Here is a 22,962-nt window from a genome sequence, read left to right as displayed (position 1 = left end):
GCTTACACAGTTCACCTGTGGAGAGAGTAATGCATGGATGCATACACTGTTGCTATAGATTATATGAATATTATCAGGGTGAAAATACATTGTTGGTATAGATTCTATGAATATTATCTGGGTGAATATACATTGTTGCTATAGATTCTATGAATATTATCTGGGTGAAAATACATTGTTGGTATAGATTCTATGAATATTGTCTGGGTGAAAATACATTGTTGGTATAGATTCTATGAATATTATCTGGGTGAAAATACATTGTTGGTATAGATTCTATGAATATTATCTGGGTGAAAATACATTGTTGGTATAGATTCTATGAATATTATCTGGGTGAAAATACATTGTTGGTATAGATTCTATGAATATTATCTGGGTGAAAATACATTGTTGGTATAGATTCTATGAATATTGTCTGGGTGAAAATACATTGTTGCTATAGATTCTATGAATATTATCAGGGTGAAAATACATTGTTGCTATAGATTCTATGAATATTGTCTGGGTGAAAATACATTGTTGCTATAGATTCTATGAATATTATCAGGGTGAAAATACATTGTTGCTATAGATTCTATGAATATTATCAGGGTGAAAATACATTGTTGCTATAGATTCTATGAATATTGTCTGGGTGAAAATACATTGTTGCTATAGATTATATGAATATTATCAGGGTGAAAATACATTGTTGCTATAGATTCTATGAATATCATCAGGGTGAAAATACATTGCTGGTATAGATTCTATGAATATTGTCTGGGTGAAAATACATTGTTGCTATAGATTCTATGAATATTGTCTGGGTGAACATACATTGCTGGTATAGATTCTATGAATATTGTCTGGGTGAACATACATTGCTGGTATAGATTCTATGAATATTGTCTGGGTGAAAATACATTGTTGGTATATATACTATGCTGAGCACGAGGACAATATTGTGATGCGGAGGGAGGCAGCAAGCAATTATATCGTTCGGAAGCCAACAGAGATTTAAGGCAGTGGCAATTTACTAAAGAAAAAATAAAACCCCAACACAAAAACATGCGACTTATTAATTTTTATTAAAAATGAAGCAACTTTCTTCGAATTCTACTCTCTGAACTCTCACTCAAGTACGCTACGAAAACGTTTGGCCGGTAGATATGCTATCTGTGCTTGCACCGTGAGGTATTACAGCACTTGAACCTTGTGATAACCCCGGGCAACAACAAATTTACACTTAAACTGTAGTTTTATAGTCACCCCAGGAGACTTGTCGCAGCAGCCTGATACGCCGTCGACATCGTTATCGGGCCTGTCAGGGACTGGGCTAGGAAAACCTCGGAGGGCGGAGCCAGAGATAAGATTAACACAGACGGGCTCCGGCAATGGAAATCTCGGGTATTGAAGTCCGACACTCGTGTTGTAGTTTATGGTCAGTCCGGCGGAATAAACATTTCTGGTTTGACCGCAGAATGTTACCAGCTGTATCTAAAAGGTATCCTAAAATAGAAATAGCTTCGTGTAAAGAACCATATATCATTGATTTTATGTATGAATGTAAGGTATCTAATAGCCTACCTCCAGTATAACCTGCGTCATACGTAAAACTTTAAATATTTTCTTTTTTACAATTTATAACCAGAAGTAAAACATCAAAGACGTTACTGTATATCTGTGTGGACGTAATGACCAGCTATGGTGATGTAACTGATAGTGTAGGTGATGTCTCTCCCAGGGAAGTCTCCATGATTAACTCCACAATCACTTACATGATTGACTTTCATGCAATGCTCCTCAGAACAACCATACGAATATGACAGGATACGGGTTCAGCCTACAGACATTTAGTATGTCTGAAGCATGAGGAATATTTCATTAATAAATTTATCGAGCAGCATTGTTATTCTAACTAAAATCGGAATTATTGTAGGGAGACATGTGTGCCTGTAGTTAAAGCAATGATGCAAATGTATAAATGTATAAATGTAAAAAAAAAAAAAAAAAAAATCTGTATTTGCGTTTTCGTCCATTACTGCTGCTTTTTATTCGTATTGAAAAGTTTTCTTGTTGTGTTAAGTTTTCCCCGCCAATTGTTGAAATGTCTGGAGTCTTTAATAGTTAATGGATACCTTTCGACGTACACTAACAGGTGGTTGTAACAAATACAATCTCCAATGTATTATCGAATAAAAACCAAATTATAAATCTGGTATAACGTCAGAGTGATGAACTACACGACTTTAAATCTCGTCAAAAGATTACGGAGAGCATCCGAGTCCAATGTTACGCGTTGACAAATAAGGTCAAGCATATGTAGTGGATAACTGTTGACTAATAGACCCAGACACGTGTAGTCGAAACCTCAATTAAAGTGATATATACACAGTGTTTTAACGGAGGCAAAAATCTCCATCAACTTTATGTTCTCTGTTGAAGATATTTCTGTCCTGCAAGAAAAAAAAACCCGAAAACTAATGATATTTGAACTATTTGTGGGCGTATGTTTGACAGGCATTTGTAAGAATGTGCCATTTAAATTAATTGCGTGTTGTGGATGGGAGCAGTCCTAACGGATTACTCCAAAATATTCCAGTAACATATCATTACTTTATTAATAATACCATGACGGTTTGGAGAATCAGTCATACAACTGTAAACGTCATCGCTTTATCACATATCAAAAGAAGATACTTTTTGTGAGTATTGGAAGTCTAACGTCATAGTTATTGTTTGTGTAATAAACTCTAGAAACCAACATACGTGATAGGTTCCCTGTCTTCTCTTAATATAACCGCTTCTTCCGGAAGTCGTAGATCTACATCCGCTGATAGGATCGTTTAGGATGGCGGTACTTTGTCTATGCACTTCTGATATCCTTCCGCTCCTGAAATGTAGGTAAATGTGTGAACTCTATCACAACTCTTGACCTACTTTTTTTGTGAATGGTCATGCCATTAAGTTGCCTTATATAACTGTCAAAGGTTACGTTTATATGGATGCCATGGCGTGTCTCGGTGTCATTGTTGATCGCGCCTTTAATTAGCTAACTGGAAAAAATACGACAACCTTTGACGATTTGTTAATCTTTGGTTCATATTTGAGCTTCAACTTGATATGTAATTGATGACACGGGACTTTTCCTTTAAAATAAAAGATTCTTCATGAGTTTTATAAATATCCTGTTTCTGATACGACAAAGATAATTTTGAAGCATTTGGGAATCGGACTGATTAGAAATAGAAATAAGGGTGGTCTTCTTTCCCAGTGTCTGTAATGTTCTTCGGTGACGTCACAGTTCCTGTGACACCACACATTTAAAGTCAAACACAGTTCAGCTCGATGGTATTGAATATGGTTTTCGGGATAACAGGCCAGTAATCATTTCAATCTGGAATATACTGTGTACTTATATGTGGGATTTGTGTGTTGCCGTTGTTACACACTCATAACTGAATGATCCGGGGTCATCAACAGTCGAGCACCCGGCTACTAAGCCTGCCAGGCTACTAGCTGCCACAAAACGCTTTCGGCCACTTATGGGTCTATTATCAAAACCAACATCTCATATTATGTCTTTGATCAATGTTCGTATACCACAGTACAAAACTGCTTTCATTTGAGAACCTAAAACAAGGCACGTTGTGATTACGTCAACACAAACCCGGACAAAAACTAAAGGCGTAAGGACGATGAAAAGATTCATAGGTGGACTTTGTACAGTGGATGTCAACAACAAAAAATTGAAAACGTATTTTCCATTATAAACATTGCTAGATATTTTATTGTTAAAAGTCGCATATATATGATGGTAGACAAAATAAACCAAATGCCCCGTCAGTTCGACCTGAGAGCCAGTGTGTAGATGACGTAAGTTTCGGTGTGTGTGGTGTGGGAGGAGGGGTAGGTATGAGGAGGGGGGTCTGACTCTATAGCTTTACCTCTATCCCCCACGAGGTTTCGGGCTCAGTAATGCATCCTAATTGTTCCGTTTTATTTAATAAGGATAAAACAACTAGCATCAAACTCGCGTGTGTTTTTACCGTCAAACAAGTTATGTCTAGATGTTTACAACGTTTATGTGGAGTGCTATATATGTAATATGTAATATTTTCTATCTAAGAGTAGCTCTCCGTATTTCTCTGTGAAGAATATTATATGTAAGGTTGTTTCAGAACGGACTGAGAATAAAAAGAAATCGGGCTCAAAGACGATTTAGTAATGTACAACTCTAAGGCATAATTCGACTGTTTACGGTTGACTTTGAGAAGCTTTTGTTTCACTATGTAAAGTTGGCGTCTGTGTGATTTATCAAGGATTTTTGGACCAAAAGAAACGACAGACCTTGAATGGAAATTGTTTTAAATTAAAATGCATCCGGTCTCTTCAGAATCTAGTGATATCCACTGGTATTTATACGACACAGAAATGCATGTCTATAATGCTGTAAGATAATGGGACATCATAACTAGGTATATAAGACTGAAAGTAAAGTAGCATTGGTTGTTACCATAACAACAACTATCCAATATATTTATATTACAATTCCCAACATGATTTAAATGTGTCAACAGTAAACAGTTAGTGGCGGCAATACTAGCACTTCCTAATCCAAACCTGATATAAATCAGTTTAATTGTGGTTATCGATTTATAAATGTGATCAGTGGAACAAGCATCGGCCCTTGTACATACAATTGCAAAACTTCTGTAATGGAAATGCTTTTTGTACATACAATTGAATGAAACTGTTGTTTGTACATACAATTGAATGAAAATGTTGTTTATACACACAGTTGCAAAACTTCTGTAATGGAAATATTGTGTGTTCATACAATTGTAATGGAAATGTTGTTTGTACATACAATTTTAAAATTTCTGTAACGGAAATGTTGTTTGTGCATACAAATGTAAAATTTCTGTAACGGAAATGTTGTTTGTACATACAAATGTAAAGTTTCTATAACGGAAATGTTTATATCGAAAAAAAAAAAACCAATACATTTTGATATGAGCCTTTAGGGGCCGAACTCATGTCAGATTAAATTCGCTATCAGGTTCCCAGATTGTTCGAATACAGTTTTGTACCTGTCAATACAACCCTCGGAGCAAGTTTGGAAATATGAATAACAGCATACTTTCAAAATCACCAGTATAGTTTCATCATTTGACCTTAGAGCATGTGCAGTAGTTTTTTAACGTTCCAATACGAAAACGTGTACCGTAACAAGAATGTAAAACAATCGAAATCCTGATCATGTGTAATTCAGAATATTTCTTTGCGTGCTGGACTGAGGCTTTTATATATACGTCAGAAGTAAAGCCTGTCTATACATCTAATTCCGTAAAGAGAAGCTTTTCAACTTCCCCACTGTTTGATAGACACTGTCGAGGAATATTTCGAAATATTACGTTTGTTTTATGATGGTATTATTACTTTGTGAAAAGAGCGAACATTTCCTTGCTGTTAACGTCAGAGCTATACTACATAGTTCACAAGTCGGCACACCAGTGATGTAGCCAGGGACAGACGATCGCGTCAAAACGCAACAAAAGAATACCAATATAGTTTGTTTATGAGTCTTTGATAAAAATCCCCTTTACGCTGGGGAGTACGAGCTCGACAGAAAATCACATGGTATAGTCCTTTATCCTGCTGATACGTACGTGTATACATATATCAAATGTACCATTTTTTGTTGCAGCTTTTGTGAATTATTCTATGTGTTGGCTGGGAGGAAACTTTTACATTTACTCTTGCCATAGCTTATTTAACCAATTAATATTACATCCACAATACGCATATCAGCAGTGACCTTGGCCTTTCAATAGTAATCGCGACCATATGGAAAACATTACAAGGAATGTTTGAGAAAAAATAACACATGAGAAGCATTTGGTTTGATTGTTGTTGGAGATATCCTAATAAAACACAGTCATTACAATCAGATACCAATATAATATAGCTGATGTGAAATTATTACAATGTATTTTATATGCAGCATGTTATATTTTACGATCGAGTGGAAATTGACTCTCAGATCCTATTCATGTTGGTATATTTAGTTAAAAAGATCAGTCGTTTCATTCGTCCGAAAAAGGTAAGTGTTTCATTGAAATCAATCTAATACATAGTGTCTGTGGTAACTTATGCCTCAATGGTTGTAATAGTTGAGATTCTTTATTATTGCTACAAGTATCTTGTAACAAAACAGATATAGATGTAATTAAATCCGTAAAGATGTAACCAAACCCCTAAACATGTAACTAAACCCCTATAGATGTAACTAAACCCCTAAACATGTGACTAAACCCCTAAACATGTAACTAAACCCCTATAGATGTAAACAAACCCCAAAACATGTAACTAAACCCCTATAGATGTAACTAAACCCCTATAGATGTAACTAAACCCCTATAGATGTAACTAAACCCCTATAGATGTAACTAAACCCCTATAGATGTAACTAAACCCCTATAGATGTAACTAAACCCCTATAGATGTAACTAAACCCCTATAGATGTAACCAAACCCCTAAAAGATGTAACCAAACCCCTAAAGATGTAACTAAACCCCTATAGATGTAACCAAACCCCTAAAAGATGTAACCAAACCCCTATAGATGTAACCAAACCCCTAAACATGTAACTAAACCCCTATAGATGTAACCAAACCCCTAAAAGATGTAACTAAACCCATATAGATGTAACTAAACCCCTATAGATGTAACTAAACCCTTAAACATGTAACTAAACCCCTATAGATGTAACCAAACCCCTAAAAGATGTAACCAAACCCCTATAGATGTAACCAAACCCCTAAACATGTGACTAAACCCCTAAAGATGTAATCAAACCCCTAAAGATGTAACCAAACCCCAAAACATGTAACTAAACCCCTATAGATGTAACCAAACCCCTAAACATGTAACTAAACCCCTATAGATGTAACCAAACCCCTAAACATGTAACTAAACCCCTATAGATGTAACCAAACCCCTAAACATGTAACCAAACCCCTAAACATGTAACTAAACCCCTATAGATGTAACCAAACCCCTAAACATGTAACTAAACCCCTATAGATGTAACCAAACCCCTAAAAGATGTAACCAAACCCCTATAGATGTAACCAAACCCCTAAACATGTAACTAAACCCCTATAGATGTAACTAAACCCCTAAACATGTAACTAAACCCCTATAGATGTAACTAAACCCCTATAGATGTAACTAAACCCCTATAGATGTAACTAAACCCCTATAGATGTAACCAAACCCCTAAACATGTAACTAAACCCCTATAGATGTAACCAAACCCCTAAAAGATGTAACCAAACCCCTATAGATGTAACCAAACCCCTAAACATGTAACTAAACCCCTATAGATGTAACTAAACCCCTAAACATGTAACTAAACCCCTATAGATGTAACTAAACCCCTAAACATGTAACTAAACCCCTATAGATGTAACCAAACCCCTAAAAGATGTAACCAAACCCCTATAGATGTAAACAAACCCCAAAACATGTAACTAAACCCCTAAACATGTAACCAAACCCCTATAGATGTAACCAAACCCCTATAGATGTAAACAAACCCCAAAACATGTAACTAAACCCCTAAAAGATGTAACCAAACCCCTATAGATGTAACCAAACCCCTAAAAGATGTAACCAAACCCCTATAGATGTAACCAAACCCTTAAACATGTAACTAAACCCCTATAGATGTAACTAAACCCCTATAGATGTAACCAAACCCCTATAGATGTAACTAAACCCATATAGATGTAACCAAACCCCTAAACATGTAACTAAACCCCTAAACATGGAACTAAACCCCTATAGATGTAACTAAACCCCAAAACATGTAACTAAACCCCTATAGATGTAACTAAACCCCTAAACATGTAACTAAACCCCTATAGATGTAACCAAACCCCTAAACATGTAACTAAACCCCTATAGATGTAACTAAACCCCAAAACATGTAACTAAACCTCTATAGATGTAAACAAACCCCAAAACATGTAACTAAACCCCTATAGATGTAAACAAACCCCAAAACACGTAACTAAACCCCTATAGATGTAACTAAACCCCTATAGGTGTAACTAAACCCCTAAACATGTAACTAAACCCCTATAGATGTAACTAAACCCCTATAGGTGTAACTAAACCCCTAAACATGTAACTAAACCCCTATAGATGTAACTAAACCCCTATAGATGTAACTAAACCCCTAAACATGTAACTAAACACATATAGATGTAACCAAACCCCTAAACATGTAACTAAACCCCTATAGATGTAACCAAACCCCTAAACATGCAACTAAACCCCTAAAGATGTAATCAAACCCCCTAAAGATGTAACCAAACGACTAATCATATAACCAAATATATTTATTATTAGTATTATATAGAGTATGTCACATAATGTAATATTTATCTAGAATATTCCCTATATCGCGTGAAGGTGTGACGAAATCCGTCTGATTATGTCGTAGCCAGCAGACTTAATAACTTTAATTTGTTAAAACGTCTTAATCATTCTGTTCTCTGGAACAAAAAAGGGGGAGGGATTCCTTACAGACTTGGCATTGTTTTAAAAGGTTATTGGGGTAATTTGTAACATGTTACACTGTCTCCATCATCCTTCGGACATGGTCTGATGCAAGATTCCACTGAAATGATACTGACCTCATCATCCTTCTGACATGGTCTTCATCTGATGTAAGGTTTAGCGAAGGCGCAAAACATAAACAAACGTGGCGAGTGGCGAGCTGAAAAAACAGCGAGAAAAATACTCAATAGCTTACGACAGTAAATAGTCAAATACCCGGGTAAGAAGACTAATCCCGGTCTCCATTGTAAATAAAACTGAGCTTTATAGTTTTGGTGTCTGCGATATGTCTGATAATCTGATAATCTAGTAGAAGAATTCAGCTGGACAGATCTTTATAGAACCTTGGGACAATGATAGGGACGTGTAATTGTGATTATTCACCAGGACAACTATGTGAGTGTTTAACAGTTCACGGAACAAGACGAGCAATTTCAGCTTTATCATAAGGAAAGAAAACAATACAAATTGTACATGGAAGCTAACTTATATTGACGTCATCAGTGTACTCAATCCTAATGATGCCAATGTCACGTTCAGCATCACCAAAATAAGACCATGGTTAGTCTCAACATGACTTTGTCAACATTGCCTTAATAGGTTAAGATAAAATGTCGACTAAATACTTAAACGTCGATATACAATACATCGAGGTCAGATACAATTGTTAGTAGATAGTTTATTATTTTTGTGGAAACAAAATTCTTAACTTCAGTTTTTATTGGTATGATTAACATAAAATGTAAAAGAGATTAAAACAGCAATAGCTGTCGTTATTTAAGATATATTTAATTGTAATCCTCGTGAGGAAATTTGGAAGGTACACGATGAGCCGTTACAAGACATTGCATGTCGTAATCCTTCTGTACACGTGACTGTCAAATACAGCTAATCCGTAACATCGGATTGTTGGTATAAAACTTGACCCTTTAAAGACAAATAATTAATCTCTGATCTTTTTATCTTGTTTTAATTCTCCCATTTTGTTTTCGATTTCTTACGGCTCATTTTAATTTCCAGCCTTTTGTGACAAAAGATTTAATGCTCATCCGTGGCAACATGCAGCAGCGCGATTTCTGTTGGAACCTAGGCTAAATCCGATATTCTAGAGCCAATCGCGGTCTCCTTTGGGAAATCCCTTCACACTCATAAATGGTCTAGTTTTCTACATAGGCTCATCATAATCTCTGTTGTTATCAGGGGGATTCATAACTAAATACAGTTTTATGGATCACAGTTATTTTCGCTGATAGTTCCTGCAACGAAGTAATTTGTAAGCACGATGGTGCACACCATGTTTAGTGTCAATCCGCCACAAAAAATGCTGCGCCCAGCGTGAACACTGTTTCGGACTTCGCGCCCGATAACAAGTATGTGATTTATAGTATCCCACGCGGAGACATGAAAATGTCAGTTTTGAAAACCACGTGACATTTGTATCACATGGTAGGCATGTCGAGAAATACGGAATAGATTCAAACCACAAAAAATACCAGTGTCGGGATCCAATGTTCCGACCTACGGCCTATTCACAGCCGATTCAATAACTTCATTTTTGTGTGTGGTCGAACACTACCAGTTTTCCCAGACATACAGTATGTCTTGACGAGTAAACGAAAACCCTAGGACAAGAGACGGCAGCCAGTTCGTGTGTGCCGCCTTGCCTACCTAGGTCTGCTGTTGCTTTTGGTGAAAAGTTAGAACTATAGTGAAAATGACAGAGAGGATGAGAATTAATGGTGGCTGTTAAAACCACGTGATAACAGGGCAATAAGAATTATCATCCGATCTTCATGGGGGATCTAGTATAGCGATGGGGAGGGGGATTCCAGCCTCTTGAGCGAATAAAACGCCCCCTGTTGTCGAACAGGATATACATGCTGACGGCCCAATCAGCTTTATTTATTTATAAAGAATGTAAACGAGTAATAATTACATTCTTCAGTAGCCATTAAAATAATCTTATCAATATTGCTATCGATCCCCAATCAGTTGTGATTGGAAATGCGGCAGCATCAGTATAGATGAAGATGAGTTGTCGTTGGCGATAGTATGGACTAAGCTAGCCTATGTTTACACAGTCCGGTAGAATTACTTGTTAACCAGTCATTGGTGATGTTTTATGACTTCTTTTTAAACCCAATTATTCCGAAACATACACGTAGTGCTGATGGATAGTTTAAACACATACTGATACGTGATTTAACATTTTTTATAATAAACAATTGTACGGCAACAGCACAAAAAAACATGAAATAATATATGATGTTCAACATTGGAAGGATTTCTATCTTATACTACGTAAGATATAGCGATCTTAGACTTAAATATTAAATAATCATTAAGAGGGGTCCTAAGCTACGCCTTTCTCGATAATATATTAAGTCTCGTTCACTGTAAGGCCGAAAGGCCGTAGTAGCGACGCTTAACTCATTAATAACAATATCATTATACATAGTAGATTTAATGGATAACAGATGAATATTGTATTTGTTTCGTGAATTAAAGAATGACCATAAATTCTGTCATATAAGTGATGTACATTATGTACCTTATTATACATGTACATGATTATACATGTGCATTATTATGCGTGTATCTTATTATACATGTACATTATTATACACGTACATTATTATGCGTGTATCTTATTATACACGTACATTATTATACACGTACATTATTATAGTACTACACATGTACATTATTACAAATATACATTATTATACTTCTACCCTCGCTTCATTTGTACTTGAATCAAAACCCCACACCGTCCACCGTGGCAAACGTTATTACAAGCGGTTTTATAAGCAGGGGGTATAAGTATTTCTTACATTAAATCGATAATTTCTTATATTTCCCCTGTAAAGATGAATATATGATGTCTGGACTGTGGAGGGGAGCTGAAGATAACTTTTAGCAATACTACGTAATCCAAACCTGATGAGGGATATATGTGGCGATAAAATTCATACTTTTAAATGTTACGACTGCTTATAACGCAAACGTTGGATCTCTTCGTTCTACAATATGATCGTCCGGAAGTCGTATGTTTGTTATTCCAGGCCAATAAAATACATATATACTTACTTACACTTCATTGCCTCGTACTTTTCTATTAAAGTAGTAAAAGCTTCACAAATATGAAAAACGTGTATTTTCAATAAAACTTAATATTCGGCGACTAGTCGTTACAACCGTCACTCTATTTCGCAAGTATATACTACTCGTGATATGTTACATCCGCTAACGCTGATAAAAGCTTACTTTTCTATCAATCTGACTCGCTGGATTATTGTATGCCAAAGATAAATTATATTTACATCAAGAACACATATCCTATTAATAATTCTAATAATGAGACGTCGATTTGTGTGACGTGTCAGCACCAGGGACTAGCCCCATGGATATGTAATGGAGGCTACAACGAAAAGTCAAAATGTCATCTCGGGATACTTTACACCTCACAGTCGATGAAACTGTCAGTCCATGAATTTGTCAGCGACAACCTACGTGCACATGCTCCCCATTACCCTTCCCTCCTCCCCTCATAACTCGTAAGATCGGAAGTGAAACCGATTTGTCGTGGTAACCAAAGTCATAACTTCCCTGATGACTCCGGCGGAAGTTGAACTGGCAGATGACAGAAATGCGACAACAGGTGCGCGCTTCACTGATACAGATTGCCGTTATCAAGTCGGTATCGAAACTCACATAAATAACGATATACCAGGGAGGGGGACGGAGGCGAAGGGACGACGGATTTACGGTCGTGATGCGGAGGGTGCCAAATCGTGCGGAGCGGCCTGTAAAGCCTACATGCTTCTGTCAATGTAACGGAGGTGAGGGGGAGACGAAGATGGAGGCGCTGATTGATGGAGAATTGGATTTGGTATGAATGAACAAAAATGACTGACAAAAAATACGGCATATTTGCACCTGGGTTAATTTTGCCACGGCAGAAGTACACACAAGATATATACTGGAGGGAATGGAGCGTTAATGAGAAACATGAATAGGACAACATCATGTTGGAGTTAAATACTTCTGAAAGGACGAGAGGAGTTATGCAACAAACAATTTACAAACTTAATACCTTGTAGAAACTTCGGGAAGTAGCCGGGTGTATTAGTGTTTTATAGACAGTTCGTCTGGTGTCTTAGAGATCTGTCTCAACAGGACAATGAGACCTAACCAGCTTTTAGATTCAAACAACTCTCTGTCACGGAAAAGGGTGCTCGCACTTTGGCATAGTAATCCAGCTTTCGTCAGTCTCTGTTAGCCAACTTGTATCATATCGTGTAACTCTTCAAACACTTATATATCACATGATAAGAATAAGATCTCAAGACAAACGATGATATAATCAAATAAGAAACCGGCCATTTCGATACTACTATTTGATACGGGACTATACCGTAGGTTGTTGACGAGAACTGGTGTGCTATTAATTGGATCTGATGTAGGAGGTAAAGTTGATTTATGTAGCGTGTTGATGGGTGAGAGTGCCGTGTGTTTGGTATGTGGTGCCGGACCTGGCTTGTATCTATCCCCGTGTTTACCACATCGCTACCATGATAGCCGACACACAAGAACCAGACCCCCTGTCAGATTCTCCTCAACATTTATAGCTAATTTCACACTTTATTTTCATATTATTACCGATATTATTTAAAAAGAATCTAAACAGGTTTTTAGTACATGTATTAACCCTTCCAGGAAATAGGACTAACCATGTGATATCTAACACGTTTACACCTAGTTAGTGCGCAGGAAAGCACATTAATAAAACAGTATTACGTTAATGTACATAAAATACCTATTTCCACTTACACCAGGTTAAGTTATTAAAATTGTAATTGGAACCAGTTGTTTGTGGTATATAGTACTCTATCTATACCCGATATGTTTGACATCATTGGCCTGCTGTATACCACTACAATACAGTATATATTTCTGGTTTAATAGTACATCATACATTATCACCTTATCTATAAACAGATAATATATTAAAACATGGTAAAACGAAGCTCAGATTTACTCAGAATATACGTACAACACGACGAGGTTAATACAGTATAGTGTAGATAAAACATCAGTCATTGTAAAAGTCAATACTGTAGCGTGATTAAAAGATACATATTTAGACACATTGAATAAACGTCATAGATATATTGCATAATATAATATCAGTGAAAATGTTTAATGTATATTTAATGCATATTAAAAACCTCCTATTAAAACAGTATTACTGATGATACGAAAAACTTAATCTGATTAGGCTGATAAACATACATTCTGAAGTAGCATGATACATGTAATCAATAAGTTATTTAAAAATATGATCAATATTGAAAGCATGTAAATACATAAAAACAGTTGTATATATAATGTATTCGTTAAGTGGTATTGACAAACATGTTAAAATTTATTAAAGCTTTGTAATAAAGGTAAATTATTGACGTTATCAATTGTAATCTTTATTAAAATGGTGTAATAGCCGTATACTATAAATATATCTACATCATGTATTGTAATCTATCTTTAAAACGCTGTAATAAAGGTAATTATAGATATTATTAAATGTAATATATATCAAAACATTGTAATAAAGGTAAATTATAGATATTATAAAATGCAATCTTTATCAAAACCTTGTAATAAAGGTAAATTATAGATATTATAAAATGCAATCTTTATCAAAACCCTGTAATAAAGGTAAATCATATAAAATTGTAATAAAGGTAAATTATAGATATTATAAAATGCAATCTTTATCAAAACCTTGTAATAAAGGTAAATTATAGATATTATAAAATGCAATCTTTATCAAAACCTTGTAATAGAGGTAAATTATAGATATTATAAAATGTATTATATATATTAAAAATTGTAATAGAGGTAAATTAGGATATTTTAAAATGTAATCTACATGTATATCGAAACCTTGTACTGGATGTAATTAAAGAAATCATAAAGTGTTTCAGAACACAATACACAGGTAAATACGAGACCGTGTAGTATATATACAAAACGGTGTAAGAGAAATATAACAGAACTCGTTAGATAGCTAAACACTTAAGCGTTCATAAATAGATACAGGTACGTCTTAAAACATGATTGTTACATTTAATGTTACATTTATCTCGTTAAAAAGGCACCAAATACATCACAGTTAAACTTATATTGAGCGCGATATAATTTATTTAATTTTAGAAAAATACAATCAGATTGAGGGGGAAAAAACAACATATAATACAACCAAGATAGCACACAATAAATTATTAGTCTTATTCTGTCGTATTAGCCAGGTGGTGTCGAGGAGATCAGATAGCTAACCAAACCGTACCCCAATAACCTTATAGCGCTAAGACGTACAATCCGCCTAGGAGTTTATAGACACGCCCCTTGGTGAGGTGACGGCAGCGATGGCCGATATTGTTCTACCCCAATAAAGGTTTACATTGGAGTACTATTTTGAAACCTTATAGAAATGTAACGAATTTAATTATTTGAGAGACACTCGACCTACTCAGTACTTGAGAAACATGATGAAATGTTCGAAGGTTTTAAACGTAAGATATATCTCATAGCTAAACTATGTTATCGACACACCACGCTCACAGCATGGCAGTATTAAAGTGTTCCGTGGTTGCGGAATTACTCAGAATAAAATATTACAATTGAATTAACATGTAAGCAATGGGATGAGCCGTATACCTCTCATATCTTACTCATTACGTTGTAAGTTTCTTGCTGAGATATGCTATTGTTGGAAGAACGATCATACTGAAGCGAGATTTTTTTCGTGCGTTCAGGTGTGTATAACATCGAAAAATAACCGTAATCATCCTCGGAAATAAGGAAGGTTGATCTGAGTGATGCCCTCCCTGATCTCTCGGATTCCTCCGCTAGTGATGATATGATAGACAGACTGTTTACACCACAGTCCATTGTTTCTCCGTCTGCCGTAAAAACAACATGGAATATTTTTGGACATGAAAGTGGAAGTATATCATCATTCATTTAATACCACGCTCTGTGACTAAACAAGCTGCGGTCCAGTGTCGGTCCACGTTTCATCTTAACTAGACAGCCCGTGTAGTGTTTTGTGTTTATTTTACGATTGGTAGCCGATGGTAGTCCATGCAAGTTGATGAAAATAATAGACAAATACCGAATACAATATAAACAAACCCAGCTCAAATTAACGCGCTTCTGTCATCACATTGTCGTAATCAGGAGAGAGGTGGTCACGTGGTCAGTCCCTGGGTAACTTAGACAAGAAAGAGGGGCATTAATATGTCTGTCACTTCTTTCAAGAGTTATTTCCGTTACTGAAATATAAATCACAAATGCGAAAAGTGTCATTTTTACACTGCTAGTTATGCATGTTAACAATGATGTTTCCTGGTAATGTTAAAACACAAAGCTGAGTGGCGACTTCATTAGTTTGCTGTTTTTTGTTTATTTTTTTGTTTATTATTTTTTAAATATATTGTTCTGTATTGTTACAGGATTGGTTCCCGGAGATGGACACGAACGCGGTGGAGACATGATGCGACAAGATGGTTACGGGACACACCCACCTCCGCGACAGAAAAGAGTAAGAACGTCATTTAAGCATCATCAGTTGAGGACCATGAAGTCGTACTTCGGACTGAACCACAATCCAGATGCCAAGGACCTCAAGCAGCTAGCACAGAAAACGGGTCTCTCCAAACGCGTGCTCCAGGTACGAGTCTCGCCATTCTAACATGAATAACCAAGTGTGGTCAAATCTTCCATCAAGTAGAGAGTTATAGAAGGCTCCATGGCCTTGCTTTATTTCTGATTTATTTCTATGTTTAACGAAACGTTCCCGGAATTAAAAGTTTGTATGCATTATTGAAAACGCACATGGGCGGTAAAGTAAACCGTGTAGCTTCATGCTTGTGAAAGTGTTGATATTCTGCATGGGAAAAAGTACGGCAACGGTATATAAATAACAAAACCTGAAAGCGATACCTCAAACCTGGACACCTGTGTCGCTCCGAAGCTGACATGATGATGGCCGGTGTGGGCGGGATATCACCGCTACACAAAGACTAACCAACACGAGTGTTTGGTCTATACGGATCTCATACGATAATCAAATATTTGAGGATATTTCAGTTTCAAGCATTGACACGATCTAAGCTTTTTACACGAACTTTAACTAGGATTTTCCTCGTCTTTTTGTGTTTTCTTTATGATGTTTTCAAGTTTAAAGTAAAATAAGAGGTGTGAATTTGAAACTAGTATACTGTTAAACAATGATCTATACCTTAGTGTACTGTCAACACAAACGTACGGTATAACTCATCTTATAGACACAGTGTATACCCCCTACTGTTCCACGTAATCCGCCAACGAAATTAATTCCACACGTTTGATGAATATTAGCGAATCATATGACATTTCGTTTGATGTAAATCAAAGTGAAACTAGGTGTAATATAAAAAACAAAAAATGTGGTTTTAACAACCAAAACAAATTAACCTCTTAAGATCAACAGGAAAAACAGAAAATGGCAACACACTAAAACGAAAAAAACCCAACATAAAACAGGAAGTGACGACAAACTAAAACGACAGGCAGACCAACATAGGTCTCCATAAAACAGGAAGTGACGACAAACTAAAACGACAGGCAGACCAACATAGGTCTCTATAAAACAGGAAGTGACGACAAACTAAAACGACAGGGAGGCTAACATAGGTCTCCATAAAACAGGAAGTGACGACAAACTAAAACGACAGGCAGACCAACATAGGTCTCCATAAAACAGGAAGTGACGACAAACTAAAACGACAGGGAGGCTAACATAGGTCTCCATAAAACAGGAAGTGACGACAAACTAAAACGACAGGGAGGCTAACATAGGTCTCCATAAAACAGGAAGTGACGACAAACTAAAATGACAGGCAGACCTACATAGGTCTCCATAAAAAGACGAAACCATATCAACTTTCGCTTCAGTACCTGTGGAAATATTGTAATTGTAATGGAGTAAAGGACGATGACAAATGCAATAAATTTAAGGTTGTGTACCTATCACCTGACCTTATAATAATAGCATATGAATTTGATATCCTATACCAGAATACTACTGTTGATGCATGCTCTTTCTATTGGTTACTATGTTAGTGAGCTCAGGCTTACGACCGCCTCTCCAGTAGACACATCCATTTGATACATTTCTCGGGGACTTTATCGATCGTCGATCATGAAATGTCTGGAACTAGAACATTCCTGGAGAAATCTCAGTCTCTAGACAGTTAATGATAGTTTGGCTTTAAGGGTCTAACGCCACGATCTGCGCACCTGCTGTCGCGGTCCCCTCATCTCTAAAGAGGTGTGTGTTCGCCAAATCGTATGCGGGTGCATCCATAAGAGCACGTGCAACCAATCGACGTTCTCATTAGATTGCACGTGCTGAAGAGAGTACAATCATGGTCTCTTTTCACTCAATTTTAAGTCCATATCTTATTACCTTCTTTAAAGAAACAATCGATATTTACTTGTAAATATTCAAAATGTTTTGTATGGAGTTTTATTTTCTATGATTTAATGATTACTTCTTACAAGATATATTTATCGATTTTTAAATACATTCCCTTCTCTATTTCACAGGTCTGGTTCCAGAATGCTAGAGCAAAGTATAGAAGGAACGTACTCAAACAAGACGACAAACCTGGTTCCGGTGGTGGCGGAAGTCAGGCCGGAAGTCAAGCCGGGGACAGTCCCGAGGACGAGAAATCCAAAGAGAACCAAGCACTGTCCGAGATGACCGACAGTGGTTCCCCTGCCATGTCCGACATAAGTTCCTCGCCCTCCCTATCAGAACTGCACAGTAGCCATATGGAGTCGGATCACTCCAGCAGTAGTTTATCTGACCTGTTCACCAATTCCATTAATTCCATCAGCTAAACCGTTCTCATTACTTACGTGTGTTCAATACCATAATAACCATGAATGCAAACAACTTGTGTTTGTCACATGCTCGAATCAACAAAGCAGCTGATCAACTACACAACTAGTTTATCGGTAAAGGACCCTAATCAAGATATGAACAGTACCATTTTCTTAGCGTTCTGTTAGTGTGGAACAAGTGATGCGCTATTTAAACATGAATTGTGCTATGTGCTTTTGACTCTAGATCAGGTGTAGGAGGAGACATTGGAGAGTTCTAGAAACTTTGACCAAGCAGTTGATCGTTCACAGTGTTTTACAGATGAACACGCTGATGATTAATCATCGGAGATGTATGGATTTCTAGTGAACGGTTTTGAGTGCTCGAAATACCAAGGCATATGTTCGCCGAAACTTTGGTATACTTTGGACCACTTTGTAACTGGCGTGATAGTGCTAAAATGATATTAATTGTTTCATGTATATGATATTTGTTTCATCATGTGTGCAATTGTGTTTCTCTGTTTCCAATGATACTTCGTACCTCACATCAGACCCATAGTAACAGCCGATCTGATTGGTCTGTGATACTCTCTACCAGTTCTCTACTGTTTAGTGTCCTTTTGGCATGACTCTATATTTAGACCCTGAATAGATTTGACCAATGACAACACAGGGATGATATAGAACAAGGCTGGCGATGGATTAGTATAATAGTCACTAAAACGTGTTGATGTCGTCTGATCCGGCTGTATCAGAGTGTTCAGTTCGTGTATCATCAGCTTATATTTTAGTGCGATTTTTTATTCAGACAGATATCTGTATAAAATATATCCTCCGTAGACACTGCCAATACCTCTGTGATGCTCTGAAGGCATTCTTGCCGTGAACAGCACCTGGTGGACCATTCGTTTGAATTGATCATTAACGATATTTATTTTATACTTTAAATGATATTTACCCTTACCCTGGGTAGCTAGATACCACTGTCTCATATCAGTAGAAAGAGCGCCAACACTGACGAAAGAAATATTTTATGTGTTCGTCAAATGTCGAAATATGAGTATGTTAATGATCACTGATGGTGTGATACCTTCGTCTCATACTCTGTATCCGGTAAGGAAATGACATACCCTGTCTTAAACGTAGTCGTCATTCAAATACGAACGAGTAAAAGTAATTCCATACCTCATTAACGAGTACAGGTAAATTAATTCCATATCTCATAAACGAGTACAGGTAAATTAATTCCACATCTCATAAAAATAACAGAAACAAATATTGTACATTATTAATCTGTTTTGTGAATTATCTTGTAGAATAAATTATAAAGAAATAATTTTAGATCAAGTTACAATCTATGACATAAAATTCCGGGTAACGACAACGATTTATGGATAAATGAAATACACACCAATTATACAACGATGACCGCTAATTCAAATTAATCCCACAATAAGATAGAATATTAATTATGAAAAAAAGGCCCTTCAACAGTTAGAATATTGATTACAGTTAAATTTATTCCACGACCAGTTATAATACCGATTACAGATAAATTAATTCCAAAACCAATTACAATATTGAAACGGATAAATTAATTCCACTACCAATACCAATATCCAAACGGAAAATTCAATTCCACACTAATTACAATATTAGATACAGATAAATTTATTCAACAATCAGTTAGAATAATGAATACAGATTAATTAATGCCACAACCAATTACAGTATCAAAATAGATAAATTAATTCTACAACCATTTTGTGTAAATTAATTCAACAATATCCAAACGGATAAATCAATTCCACAAGTAATTGAAAAATACAATCTGATAAATCAATTCCACAACCAATTACAATATCTCAATGCAAAAATTAATTCTACAACGAAACAATATCGAATACAGGTAAAGTAATTCCAAAACCAGTTACAATATCCAAACATCTAAACATCTAAATCAATTCCACAACTTATTACAATATCCAAACGGATTAATTAATTCCACAACCAGTTACAATATACAAACGGATAAATTAATTCCACAACTTATTACAATATCCAAACGGATAAATTAATTCCACAACCAGTTACAATATACAAACGGATAAATCAATTCCACAACTAATTGAAAAATATAATCGGATAAATCAATTCCACAACCAATTACAATATCCAAACGGATACATTCATTCCGCAACTAATTACAATATTCAAACGGAAAAATTAATTCCTAGTTTCAAAAATTATAAGAATCAGATATAAGGCAAAAAACACAGCGACAATAAAGGATGAATTTAAGATTTACAGTTCCCACACATGGAAAATACGGTAAAGCCACGACCTATCAATGAATTATTCTCATAATAATTAATTATACTCATAATAATTAATTATACTCAGTTGCGAACATTTAGCGTTAATTGCTGATGAATTAATGAAGAGATCAGTTACGATGAAAATATCGAGGTACATTTTGCGACCAAATAGACGGAGGGAAATTCAATAAAATACGGATCAAAGTAATTTACTCTAAATTAGGTAAAAATAAAGAAGTTACATAGTGATGATAAAGGAGGTGCGTTTTCGTGTGTTTGTCATGTGCTTAATGTCACAGACGTTGAAGTCGTCACGTTTTGTACTTGTCCGGGTCTTTTATGGTGAAATTTCCTATGAAAAGACTCCCAGATTTTATTTATGAATCCCATGTTGTATACCCCTGATCCGATTTTCTTTGTAATGCTCTAGTTTTATAATTACATCTCATTATCGTAATTTTATACAACTGTTTAACATAGAACCGGAAATGACGTCACTCGTTCGGTTTTTAAATATTTTGTTTTACATATTACATTGTTGTTTATTGATTAAAGTATCTGTATGTAATACTACTACAGTTGATGTATATCCCTGATTTTGTTGTTAGTATTTGTCGCAGTAACCCAGACCTACTTAAGTGTTCAATTTAACATTGATTGGCCTATTCTAATAACATCATAACGCACTGTTTACAACCATACAATTATATATTAACACACATACATTTATATATTTACACGCATACAATTATATCTCTACACGTATACAATCATATATTTACACGCAAACAATTGTATTTTTGCACGCATAAAATTTTATATTTACACACGTACTAATTATATATTTATTCTCATATATTATTTTTTACATGCATACAATTATTTATTTATACTCATACAATTACATATTTACACGCGTACAATTATATATATTCACACGTATACAATTGTATTTTTACACGCATAAAATTGTATATTTACATATATACAAATTATATATTTACATACATTATGTACATACAATATTCATACTCATACAAATTATATTTTACACACATACAATTATATATTTTACGCATACAATTGTACTTTTGCACGCATAACATTGTATATCTACACACATACAAATTATATATTTACACACATATATATTTTTACCGATGCATTTATATATTTACACACATATATATTTATACCGATACATTTACATATATACATATGTATACGCATACAATTACATTTTTTACAAGCGTACGGTTATATTGTGTACACACATATCATAATATCACAATAGATTTGCATTTCAATACAAATGTTTATAGTTTAGTGCTGTATTTACACTGAAATGATTATACCTACGGCCCAATACTATATTCATATGCGTACAGATATATTTTAGACACAAAGAACTTGACATTTATGCTGCATATTAACATCACGGTGTAGCGGAACTGGCCGGATCGAACATCGGCGACCAGATAGATCAATTGGTAGAGCATTCGGCTAGCGTTCGGAGGTCCCGGGTTCGAACCCCGGCCTGGTCCTGCATTTTCCCACTCCTCTTACATCAGTATAGCATTATATCTTCAAGGTAATATAAGTACAAAAGTATGTGTATGTCTACCATGAACCTACAAGCACAAATCAATATTCACATTAGCGCTAATTGGTATCGCGTACATATATGAACAGAGGTACAATGTCAGTGAACTCATAACCATACATCATTTCTTCATTGACAGCTAAAAAATCAGGCTGGACATATAAACACAAATTCAATACGAAGAACCAACCAAAGGAATTGAAAAGAAACGAAAACAGCAGGGCCGGAGCCGAGGAATACCAATGAACCCAGAGCACACCAAAACAAGAGGGTCGCAGAAGAGGAATACCAAGGAACCCAGGGCACACCAAAACAAGAGGGTCGGACCCGAGAAAGACCAAGGGACTGAGGACACACCAAAACAGCAGGGTCGGACCCGAGAAATACAAAAGGCACCGAGGTAACGCCAAAACAGCGGGGTCGGACCCGAGAAATACAAAAGGCACCGAGGTAACGCCAAAACAGCGGGGTCGGAGCCGAGAATTACCAAG

The 22,962-nt window shown here is 35.8% G+C and overlaps 1 protein-coding gene and 1 long non-coding RNA gene across 3 annotated transcripts in view; one reads left to right on the top strand and one right to left on the bottom strand.

Moving 5' to 3' along the window:
* Nucleotides 1-21,457, top strand: part of LOC117318056 (LIM/homeobox protein Lhx9-like) — a 51,428-nt gene extending 29,971 nt beyond the window's left edge. For both annotated transcript variants that reach the window (XM_033873068.1, XM_033873061.1), the window contains exons 4-5: nt 16,132-16,349; nt 18,269-21,457. In XM_033873068.1, the coding sequence (XP_033728959.1) occupies nt 16,132-16,349; nt 18,269-18,565 (515 nt within the window). In that variant the 3' untranslated portion in view covers nt 18,566-21,457. The remainder of the gene's footprint in view (nt 1-16,131; nt 16,350-18,268) is intronic.
* Nucleotides 1,052-2,876, bottom strand: LOC117318072. Its single transcript, XR_004530295.1, has 2 exons — nt 2,752-2,876; nt 1,052-1,491 (listed from the first exon to the last, which is right to left on the bottom strand). It is a non-coding gene; the product is annotated as an uncharacterized LOC117318072 (long non-coding RNA).
* Nucleotides 21,458-22,962: the final 1,505 nt, after the last annotated feature.

The sequence above is a fragment of the Pecten maximus genome, chromosome 2 (assembly GCF_902652985.1).
Source record: "Pecten maximus chromosome 2, xPecMax1.1, whole genome shotgun sequence".
NCBI lineage: Eukaryota > Metazoa > Mollusca > Bivalvia > Pectinida > Pectinidae > Pecten > Pecten maximus.
The sequence above is the reverse complement of the archived record's forward strand: the minus strand, read 5'-3'. Positions and strand labels throughout refer to the sequence as shown.